Source organism: Plecotus auritus, assembly GCF_963455305.1.
Source record: "Plecotus auritus genome assembly, chromosome: 3".
Classification (NCBI taxonomy): Eukaryota; Metazoa; Chordata; class Mammalia; order Chiroptera; family Vespertilionidae; genus Plecotus; species Plecotus auritus.
The window spans coordinates 215,592,468-215,604,976 of NC_137772.1; the positions used below are offsets into that span (position 1 = coordinate 215,592,468).

The 12,509-nt window shown below is 36.4% G+C and overlaps 1 protein-coding gene across 1 annotated transcript in view; it reads left to right on the forward strand.

Annotated features, from left to right (window-relative positions):
- The window catches only part of POLR3B (RNA polymerase III subunit B), a 102,562-nt gene that overhangs the window by 19,261 nt on the left and 70,792 nt on the right, over nucleotides 1-12,509 (forward strand). The window contains exons 10-12 of the mRNA XM_080660582.1: nucleotides 5,272-5,394; nucleotides 10,890-11,009; nucleotides 11,873-12,007. Of these exons, the coding sequence (XP_080516708.1) occupies nucleotides 5,272-5,394; nucleotides 10,890-11,009; nucleotides 11,873-12,007 (378 nt within the window). The remainder of the gene's footprint in view (nucleotides 1-5,271; nucleotides 5,395-10,889; nucleotides 11,010-11,872; nucleotides 12,008-12,509) is intronic.

Genomic DNA, 12,509 nt, shown 5'->3' on the forward strand with positions numbered 1-12,509 from the left:
TTGAGATTTCAAACTTCTTCCTTTCTGCTTATAAAACAGTCCTTGCATTGTAAAAATTTAAAGCCACTGAAAAGTATTACTATATTTTTGGGTATATTTTTGCTGACCTCTTTTTCCTTTGCTTTTGTAATATACACATCCATTTTATTTTTCTCACTTAACAATGAATTGTGAATAGTTGTGTTTTTTTATATTTTTATTGATTTCAGAGAGGAAGGGAGAGGGAGATAGAGATAGAAACATCAATGATGAGAGAAAATCATTGATCGGTTGCCTCCTGCATGCCCCCTACTGGGGATCGAGCCCGCAACCCAAGCATGTGCCCTTGAGTGGAATCGAACCCGGGACCCTCCAGTCCGCAGGCCAGTGCTCTATCCACTGAGCCAAACCAGCTAGGGCAGTGAATAGCTTTTGATGTCTGTAAATATGAGTCTGCATCATTGCTTTTAGCAGGTATTATATAGAAATTGCATATGTGTGATATATTTAACCAATTTCCTGTAGTTAGACATTCAGGTATCACCCCCTCTCGCTCAAGTTTTCACTCTTATACACAACCCTGGATGTCCTTATATATACATGTTTGTGCATGTTGCTGATTATTTTGTGAGACTTAATTCCTGGGAGTGGAATTACATCTTTAAAAAAACAATTTCGTATATGTTGACACATTTTTCTCCTGAAATGTATCCATTACATTCTATGTATAATGTGTATTATACATAGTGTATCATCAATATGTAAGAATTAAGCATTTTAAAATTTCCAGACTTTTCAGTTTAAATATTCAGTTCAAATTTCAGTCACTTTTTTTGGTTTCCTACGATAGGGATATTTTAATAATTCAGTGGAAACTTGTTTGATAACCACTATTTAGACTTTCCATTTGGGTGGTAGATTGGGTATTGGATTGCTTATAAATCAGACAGATTTAGGTTGAATTCCAGCTTCTCCACTTATTAGCTATGTGACATTGGGCAAGTTTCCCAGTCTCTTTGGGTCTTAGATAATTCACTTATAAAGTGAGAATTTCACCTAAGAGGGTAGTGGTGAAGAACAAATGATATCATGTGTTTTTTTTTAAAGTTAAGACAGCCCAAAAAGAGGATGCTTTTTCTCTTTTCTTAGTTCTTATACATTTGATGCCAGAAACCCAGGAAAATAAACGATACCAGAAAAGTCACATCATTTCTCTTTTTGTGTTCTGTGGCCTTAGCACAGACCTTGACAGTCATTAGGACTTGATGGTTGTTGATTGTAACCAACAATTGGCTAAAAGTGACAGAAACAGCGGGGTTTTAGAGTCCATGCTGAGTCTGAATATGATGGATAAAGCTTTTAAGACCTAGATCAGCCTTATTTATGGACTTGAATCACTACAAAGGTTTTCCTGCCCATGAATCTTCCCCACTTTGCATTTTGTATTCTCAAGTATTCAGCAGTTGTGCTATGATGGCATCTGCAGTCTGAAAGTTTTTGTGGAAAAGATCAAATTTCAGGGGGTGCTGGGCATTGTTTCTTGGAAGCCAACTTATATTGAAATTTTTGATCTTTAAAGAGGAAAAATCACACAGTTAAAGAGGGCCATCATAGTTCTTTTATTTTCTGCCAGGACTGCTTTTGGTAATATTAAGTTGACTTCCGTCTACTGTGAAGAAAAATTAGAGATTTCTGAATATTAGATGTTTTAAGAAGTTATCCCCTTTCCCTCCTTCACATTATATATTTCAGCATATCACCATTCGCCTGCATCTCATTCTCTTCTGTTCATTAGTATTCTTTTTATCTCTTAAAAGTCACACTTTTAGTCACACTCAGTAGATATCCAAGGAGAAGGCTTTGCCACTTTTTAAAGAACATGTCTCCTTATTTTTGTTCTTATTGCTAATTGCTAGACTCTGCTGTTTTTTCATAAGGTTATTATATAGCATTCACGTTTGACTTAAATTAGGTGAAATGATTTTAGCTATCTAGAGTACAAAGAGCTCCATGTAAAGCTAGTTTTCAGATGTCTAAATTATGTCTGTAAAGCAAAATGGTTGGCCATTTTGCTGTCGTTTCCATAGCAATATGCCATTTATTTGTAGCTGTGACTTCTGAAGGCTAAGTAGTCATAAAGTCAGTTTGGAACTGGAGCACTTTTGATGATACTTGACTGAGTTATCACCCGTATTTCAGATACAGGAAGAGTTTGGTTCTTTTAGAGAAAAGCTTTGCCACTGATCATTCTTTCTGCACATATGTTGTTACTAGTATTTAGCATGTGTTTGGCATATCTTTGCTTTATAACTAAGACATACTTGGAGAGCTTAGAAATATTTAGATCCATGTTAGGCCACTTGAGAATTTTATGCAATTATAAAATTACTCCTTAGATTGAGCATCAGGGCAACTTGAAGTGGCAATTCATATGTTAAATGAGAATGGACTTTTATTATTAAACACCAAACGAGGCAATCAAGTATATAGTCTTTTTCACTTGGAGATTACTGAACTAATTATTAATATAATCTGGGTAGCTTTAGTTCAGATGTTTTAGATATTAATGTACTCCAAGAAAGGGGGTTGATCCAGAAAGCTACTTTCATTTCAGCTCTAGGACTCGATTTGTCTTAGTGAGACCATTTTCTAGTCTCATTTTGCAGGCTTCATTTGTATCTGTCCTTTATAGATCTCTTTTAGTGTTTGGACTTTCCTCTGAGAAGTGATGTGCATTAGTCACATCTAGAGATTTTAGAGAGAAAAAAAGAAAGATGGAAGAAAAGAAGGAGGAAGAGAAGGGAGGCAAAAGGTTACTTACCAAACTTGGCCGTAAATGATGCCACTAGCATCTCCCCTCCAGAGAGATCGCTTCTGCAGAATCTTCCTTTCTGCCGAGTTTATAGCTCAGTGCAATGACTCCCAGGCTCCTCAGAGGAAGAGAGCCCAGCTGCTGCTGTCTTGGCTCAATCATTATATATAAACTTTCATAAAGAATCATGTACTGACTGAATACATTTAAAAATATTTTTATTGATTTCAGAGAGGAAGGGAGAGGGAGAGAGATAGAAACATCCATGATGAGAGAGAATCATCGATTGGCTGCCTCCTGCATGCCCCCTACTGGGGATCGAGCCCACAACCTGGGCATGTGCCCTGACTGGGAATCAAACCATGACCTCCTGGTTCATGGGTCCATGCTCAACCACTGACCCATGCTGGCTGGGCCTGACTGAATAAATTAAAAGAAAATAAATTTTGAAACTTGTTCTGCTACGAACAGAAATGACATCTTTTTACTATGCTGTTTGTTTTTAAGTTAAGCTTCCAATGCATAATAAATTTGCAATGGATACAAAAAATAAATAAAATTAGGAGTGATTTTTTTTTAGGATTACACTTCTTTAATCTGTGAAAGGCTAAGTGTTTTAATGAATGTCTAGTGTCCATTTTAATAAATGCAAATTAGAGATAAATGTATGCAAAACTTATAGTACAAAAAAGAGATTTGTATCTGAGAACTTCCTTGTTCACTAAACAAAAACATTTTGAACAAGTTATACACTTAAAAAATGTTTTTAAGTTTAAATGCGAATTTAATTCCAAAATTTGGTCTATTAGTTATCTGTCCCAGGTAACAAATTATAGCACAGTTTCTGTTGGTCGGGGATTTTGGAGTTGCTTGGCTGGGTGGTTCTGGCTCAGAGTCTTTCATGAGTCAAGATATCAGCCAAGGCTACATTTATCTGAAGGCTGAATTAGAGCTGGTGGGTCCCCTTCCATGATGGCTCACCCACATGGCAGTTGGCATCAGCACCAGACCTTTCCATAGATTGCTCGAGTGTCTTCATGACATGACTGCTGGCTTCCCCCAGAGGAGCACTCTGAGAGGCAGAAAGCAGGAAGCTACAGTGCCTTTTATGACCAAGGCTCCAAAGTCACATGTTGTCACTTACACTTTTCTTCTGTAGAGGTGAGTCATTAAGTTTGGCATACACTCAGGGACAGGAGAATTAGTCCTCACCTTTTGAAGAGAGCGTCAAAGAATTGGTGAATTTTTTTTAAACCACTACAGTTGGCCTGAAAGGGACATAAACATATATTTAGCTCCCCGCAAAAACTTCAAAACTTTCAGTAAGATTACCTCTGATCCTGAAGTATCCACGTCAGATTTACAGACTACAGACTAAAATTCAATTGTAGAATTATAGAATTTTGAGCTGAATGGGCCCTGTTGTGCCCTCTTGTTACAGAAATGAGAAAACAGGTAAAAGAGGTGACATGACAGCGGTGGTTATAAGGTTTGTTGACATTACGTTTGGACGGACACCTCAGGGAGGTGCCCTTTCCATTGTACTCAGGATAGTGTTCTTGAAGGTCTGCATTGGAACTTGGGATTCAACCTAACCTCTCTCTCGAAGAACTGAGAAAGGGATCAAAGCCTAACAAGACAATTACCCCTGGTTCTGTTTCACTACATAGCTAAAGAAGAATTTTAATGCAAACATAACTTTCCCCCTAACTTCTAAGAAGCAGATTATTTTTCTGCCAAAGGGAAGGTTAGTGCAATTATGCTGTATTTCTTGATATGGCAGAATTCCAGGCAAGTGTGTGAAGGAGTGAGCCTTCTCACCATATGGAATCTACAAAGACCTACATTGTCGCTGCCACCTTGAAACACTTAAGATAAGTGGGTTTCTTAAACCTGTTAAGTGTGTTCTTAGTTTTTAAACGATCGCTTTTAAAACCTGCATAAAGTATAGCTTGGTATCTAGAAGAGTGAGGTAAAACATCCCTTAGGAAAAATGCTTTTAGCCTGAATGTGAATTTTGACACTTTTCAGAAATATCATTCTTTTGACAAAGCTAATTGGGGTTCTGTTTATTTTCAGCATTGCACATTTCCTGATTTGCTCTTTGGCTGTTTTTTGTTTGTTTGTCTTTAATTTTTTCTTTTTTTCAGTTTGCCTTTGTCATTGTGACCAGTGTCTCCACTGTATATCTTCGCCTCCTTTTTTCATGATGAAACTCATAGAATATTTATAAATTTTGGAAGCCAGTACACATGCAAAAAGTGCGTGAGAATGTTTGCTTTCCTCTTCCTAATCAAAATTTTTGTTTCAGGTTCTTCTGCAGCTTGGGCTTTGGCTGCCCATGCCAGATGGCACCATTTCTGAGGAAATAGCTCGCTTTTGCTTAGAAGTAATACCCACAAACAATGCCAAATTAGCATAAGCAAATGTCAGTGAGTTAGCACAAAGCCAGCACTCTCTCTCCTTTCTTTCCTTCCTAGGCCATGGGTGTTGAGAGTGACCAAGAAATCGTGCAGATGATTGGAACAGAGGAGCACGTGATGGCTGCGTTTGGGCCCAGTTTGGAAGAATGCCAGAAAGCTCAGATTTTCACACAGATGCAGGTGTGTCTTTTCACGTTGTCCTTCGCTATGAAAGGGAATTGGAGATTTAACGCGGCTCATTGATAAAGCATGAGATGCAATGACTTTGGGGGCATAGGTTTGGGAGGGGTGTCAGGGAGATGGAAGGAGTAATAGAGAAGCATCTCTGACTCATGTATTTAGGGATTGGAGGAAGAAGTGGGCCCAGACAAATCATCAGCCTGTGGTGCCTAACTTCGAAGGGGTGACATGTGGCCAAGAGGCGTTTGTTCTGATATGATAAGAAGTACTCTCTTTTTTCCCTATTTGCCTGAGTTATATCTTTTATAAAACTACAGCAACTCTAGTATAGAAGCCTTTTTTTTTTTTTTTTTTGCATTTCTCTTTCTTATCCATTTTTACTCCCTACTTCTAATTGCTTTTGGCATCTAGTTGTAATGTGATTTCTATCCCTTTTCCTGAATTCCCATTGTTATCAGCAGGACCAGACCAGATCAGAGACCCCTTTACCACTACAGAGCCTTCATTGACCTGCTGAGGCACTCCTAGTTGGAACCTGGGGATTTTAGGACAAGACACAAAGATAAAGATAGGGATATATATAGAGATATATATAACTGCCATACTTAGAATTCTTAGTCCAACATTTGTAAAGTGCTTTGCTAAGTGGAAATCAATGGTGACATCCCTGGGAGCCATCCTGCAAGGTGGGAATTCCCTACTGTAGAGGCACATATCAGTGAGTTAACACAAAGTGAGTTAATACTCAGGTACTGGTGCAGTTTGAGGAGATACACTCTATCTTTTAGAGCTGTGTAATGCCCTGGAAGAGCAATTTGCCCTAATGATAGCCCAGTTTTTTATTGATCCATATGTAAGTTGTCTATTCTGTGGGTTACTTATAACAAGGTATAGATTCTAGGCTGCTTTTTTCTTGTCTCCCAGGATGCTTGTAGAGAGAGTATTTTCCCACTTATATCTGTTAGTGTGTGCTCTGAAAAATCAAACTCACCTTGATATTTTCAAAGACTGAGTCTAACATTTAGGAGGTTACTACCATATGTAAGTACATGTAATTTTAAAGCACAAATCAGTAGGGATTATTCTCATCACCACCTTCCTTGTTTTCTGCAGTTAACTAATAGTTGACTCTAGTTATTGGGCAGGAAAAGAGGTTGGGATTTAGGAGATTCTATTTTGGGTCTTTACTGAAAATGAAGTATTTAGTGAACATGAGTCTTTGTAACAAACTGAAATTATATTATCCAAGGGTTCCTAGAACATGAAGAGGAAAATGTTAAAAAATACTCAAGGACAGGTTCAGTGTGAGGAGATACACTCTATCCTTTATAAAGCTGTGTAATGCTCAGGAAGAACAATTTGCCTTAATGATACCCCAGTGGATTCAATGAGATCTATTATTCATTTTATTACACATACCATCATTGGTGGTCACATAACCCTAGCATCATAAAACTGTTTGAGCAGGGGCTAACAGTGGGTTGGAAAATTACTCATTTATTTCTCTTAAATAGGTATTGACAGAAAATTTTAGCTAACTGAATCAGAGAAGTTACAGATGGTGTATTATAGACTTGTATACCTGAAACCTATGTAATTTTACTAACCAATTTCTCCCCAATAAATTCAATAAAAAGGAAGGAAAAGATGAGAGGAATATATAGTTAGTTAACAAAAAACAAATGTTTCTAACATGAGAAAAACAAGCAGGAAGTTTAAATTTGAGATGGCTTGTACTCTATGCTGGATTAAGACATAACTTAATTATTTGCTACTAATAAAAGGTTGTAGAGATGCAAGTAATCCAAAATGCTTAAGTTGAACATATATTAGGAGTTAGGGCAACATGAATATCTTATGTTATTCTAAATGAAAATGTAGTAAGTACACTTTATTTATGTAATAGAATTTTTGACGACATGGCATTTTAGTGGATTGCTTAAAACCAGTGTTTTGTTTTTAATGCCTCCCTTTTAGTCTCGCCTCCTTTTTCTTCTGCTCACAAAGCCTTTTTGCTCTCTATTGGTTATGTACATTTTACATCATTCTTGCCAGGGGATCTGGTATATAGAGAAGAAATGATTTATTCCCTTTTGGGGAAGATTTGATGCATCTTGGCCTATTTGTAAACAGACTGGGCTCTTACCCTCACACTATGAAACCCTGGTAACGTTACTGGATATTCTAGGGAAAAGGTGACTTTCTGCTACATTAGAAGTAGTACCAGGTGCCCCTGTGTTCTTTGTTTCTTCCTCAAAAAGTGAAGAGTCTAGCCTTTTCCCCAAGGGAACTGGAAGAGCAAAATTTAATGAAGACAGTTCAGTTTAGGGAAAACCCAACTGCCTATCTGTTCCTGGACCACCCTCACACCCCCCCCACCCCCCCCACCCCCCCCCCCCCCCCCCCCGCCACCGGCCCACACTGCTGAGTTAATCTGGTTAATCAGTTACTTACTGCTTACTGCTAGGTTATTGCCACAAGTATTTACAGGGTCTTAATTTATCTTATATTCTAATGGCCTTTTAATAGGGAAGATCCTAGGTTTGATGCCCAAATCTTATCACAGAGGAGTTCCAGGCACTGTACTGGTCATTAGGAATCAAAGAAAAAGATGACACAACATTTAGTAGGCGAGAGACATACATGTAAATAGACAGTTAAAATATAGTGTTATCTGAATGCTAATGAAAGTATTCAATTTTTCATATGTAAGGAGTTAAAATAGAGAAAAAGGAGTGGGGTGATGAAAGGCTTCAAAGAGGAAGTGATACCTCATCTAGGTTTTGAAGCATGGAAAAGAAATTTCTCAGGCAGGTAATTGGGGATAGGACTTTGAGGATAAAGAATCAGGAATCCCAACTTTTTCTTTTTACTAACTGAAAGCCAGTGTAAAAAAGAAAAATGCATTGTTGTTACAAAGTAGTAAGAACCATGTGATCCTCTTCTTTAAAAGCTTTTTATTAAAACATTTTAACATATACAGAATAGTATTATGAGCCCTCATGTACCTGTCATCCAGCTTCAACAGTTATAAACATTTTGCCATTCTTGTTTCATCTAAATCTCCACTTACACTCCTCTCTCATTACTTGATTAGCTTTTAATATTTCATTTTTAAGTAAACTTCATATATACTAAAAAGTACCAGTTCTAATCATATAATTTTTGTAAGATATAAAATATTGCCATTACCTCAGAAAGTTCCCTCATGCCCATTCCTAGTCAGTTTTTGCCTCCAACCTCTGATCCCCCTCCCCCTGTTGTAATTTTTTTCTCCAGAGGTTAGTTTTGCCTGTTCTAGAACTTTACATATATGGAATTATGCAATATATACTTTTTTTGTGTCCAGCTTCTTTTGGCTGAGCATACTGTTTGATATTCATCCAAGTTGTTCCTTTTTATGTCATTTATTCATGTGGTTTATGTCTTTTTATTGCTGAGTAGTATTCCATTGTATGAATATACCACAGTTTGTCTTTTCCTGTTAACGGACATTTGGTTTGTTTCACTCTTTGGCTATTATGAATAACGCTGCTATAAGCATTCCTGTGCAAGTATTTGCCTGGACAGGTTAGTATTTTTCTTGTATAAATACCTAGGAATAGAATTGCTGGACCAAAGAAGTTGTGTATATAACTTTTATAAAATTGGAACTACCAAATCTTTTTCCAAAGTGACTGTACCATTTTGCAGTCCCACCAACAGTGTATGAGAGTTCTGATTGCTTCACATCATCATCAACATTTGGTGTTGTCAGTTTTTTAATATTAGCCATTTTGGTGGTATCTCATTGTGGTTTTAATATGTGTTTCCCAGATGACTAATGACATTGAACATTTTTCATGTGTTATTTACTTTGTGAAGTGTCTGTCCAAATCTTTTGCCCATTTTCCTTACTGAGTTGTTCTTTTATATTGAATTTGAGTCCTTTAAAAAAATATCCTGGATATAAATCCTTGTCAGATTTATGTGATGCAAATATTTTCTCCCAGTCCATTGTTTCCCTATTCATTATTTTAACTGTCTTTTGATGAGCAGTCTTTAATTTGGATAAAATCTAATTATCAAGAGGTTTTTTTTGTTCACTTGTATTTTATGGTTATTGATTTTTATGTCTTGTTTAAAGAAATGTTTGCTCACCCCCAGGGTGTTTTTCTCTAGAAGCTTTATATCTTTAGTTTTTATGTTTCAGTATAAAATTCATCTTAAATCAATTTTTCTATTTGGTGTGAGGTAGGGGTCAGGTTAATTTTTTACTTTAGTGATATTTAGTTTTTAGTTGTTTCTTTTTTTATTATTATTAAATTTATTGGGGTGACATTGGCTAATATGAACATATAGGTTTTAGGTGTGGATTTCTATGTTACATGATCTGTGTGTCCACCACCCAAAGATATTTAGTTGTTTCAACATCATTTGTTGAAAAGACTTTCCCTTCTCCATTGGATTGCTTTGGCACTTTTACAAAAAATGAATTCACCATAAAAGCATATCTTTATTTCTGGACTTGTTATTCTCTGCCATTGATCTATTTGTCTATCCTTATCCTAGTATCACACTGTCTTTCATTATAACTCTACAGTTGAAATCAGGTAATGTAAATCCTCCAACTTTTCTTTTTCAAGATAGTTTCAGCTATTCCAGGTTTTCTGCCATTTTCATGTAAATTTTAGAATCAATTAATTTTGGTTTTTACAAAACCTGCCAGGAATAAAATTAGCAATTATGATGCATCTCTTGGTCATTTTGGAGAGAATTTTAACAATAAGCCCTCTTAACAGTATTAAATGTTCCAGTCTGTATGGCATAACCATCAATTTACTTAGGTTTTGTTTTCTCTCAGCAATGTTTTGTAGCTTTCAGGTTAGAGGTTTTACATGGGTGATTCCTTTCTGAGGGGGGAAAAAGCACTATCTCAAAATATTACCTGTAAACTGGTTTTCTCTAGGTTGAAGATTTATGGCTACTTTATATATTTTTATTCATCTCTATTTTCTACAATGATTATGTATCAGTTTTATAGTATGAAAACAAATTATAAAATGGAAAGGGAATCAATGTATTAGATACTGTATAATACGGTTTTGCTATTGATTTGTGACAAATGTTGATTTTTGACTAGGCCCAGCACAGCTTTTTCTTTTTTTCTTTGTTTTTAATATATTTTTATTGATTTCAGAGAGGAAGGGAGAGGGAGAGAGAGATAGAAACATCAGTGATAAGAGAGAATCATTGATTGGCTGCCTCCTGCACACCCCCCACTAGGGATTGAGCCCTCAACCCAGGCATGTGCCCTGACCCTGACCGGGAATCAAACCATGACCTCCTGGTTCATAAGTCGATGCTCAACCACTGAGCCACGCCATCTGGGCACTTTTTTCTATAACCAGGACCCTTGTCTTTTTGCTTATAGTGTTACATATGGGTAGGTGCTTTGTAAATTGTCTTCGATGATATCATTAAACATTATTATACTATATTCTGTTTTTTTATAGGCATTAAAATATATAGGGAACAAAGTAAGAAGGCAAAGGATGTGGGGAGGTGGACCAAAGAAGACCAAAATAGAAGAAGCAAGAGAGCTCCTGGCTTCTACCATCCTGACCCATGTACCAGTGAGTACCTTTGCATGTAGAAGAAGGAGTTACCTAGTCTCCTAAGATTTTTGTCTTTCCAGACAAACCAGTACAATTACTTAACCAATTATGATTTAACTTACTGATTGAGCCAGATCTATTCATAAGGATTTCAGGGTTTATACTAGAGAAGATTGAATAGAACATTTTTGGTGGATTCATTAATCCAATAGATAATTGATTGCCAGATGATGTTTTAGTGCTATTCCTGTTATCTGTTGTTGCATAACAAACATTTCCCAAACTTAATGGCTCAACATAACTGCTTATTGCTATCTCTCATGGTTCTATAGAGGTTTGACTGGGCTCAACAGTGGGAGAAGGGCTTTCTCATCATGCGTCTCATAAAGTTGCAGACAGATAGCAGCTGAGGCTGGAGTCATTTGAAAATAATTGGGCTGGACATCTAAAATGTCTTCAGTCATATTTCTGTCTCCTCAGAGCTTTTCCAAGTAGTCCCCTTTTCCCCAACAGAGTGTCCTGGACTTCTCATGTGGTACTTCAGGACTCTAAGAGGAGGTAGAAACTGCTAGTTTACAGGCCAACACAAGGAGATGAAGGATTCTACCTCTAATGAAGGAGTGACATGAAACATTATAGACAGGGAAGGAGTTGATAGTGGTCATCTTTGAAGAAAAGCTACAATAGGTACTGAGTACAAACATGAAAAGTCATCATCTCAGCTCTCAGGAAGTTTATAGACTAGTTGAATTTCTTTGAATAGCAAGAATCATAACAATTGGTTTTTTCCTTATTTAAATATAGCATTGGTTCTTTTCTTGAGGCATCTTAAATTATAATATACATTGTCTCAAAATTTTTCTCTAATTTCTGAATTACAGGTTAAAGAATTCAATTTCCGAGCCAAATGTATCTATACTGCAGTGATGGTAAGAAGAGTAATTCTGGCCCAAGGAGATAATAAAGTTGATGACAGAGACTATTATGGTAACAAGCGATTGGAGTTGGCAGGACAGGTAATTTAATTACTTTATGTCAGAAATCTTATTTTCTTTAATAAAAATTAATTTGGTATTAATTTTAAATAGGAGGAAAAGATAGTTGAATGGAATATACATTCATATATAAACATTTCACATATGACTTTCTATCTCAAGCATTTCTTTAACTATGAAAACTCTATCTTTAAATATGTTACTAATATATTCCTTAATATCTTTTGTTGAGATGTTTACCTTCATTCTATGTAATGTAGGAAGTGAAGTATAACTTTAAGTAATATTTATTTATTTATTTATTTATTTATTTATTTATTTATTTAAATCTTCACTTGAGGACCTGCTCACTGACTTTAGAGAGGGGAAAGGGGAGCAGAGAGAGAGAATCGATCAGTTGCCCTCTGCACACGCCCCTACCAGGGATCGAACCTGCAGAGCCACATCGGCCAGAGCAGTAATATTTATTATTGATCAGCTTCCATATGCCAGGCATAGTCCTAGGAATTGGGAATACAGAAGG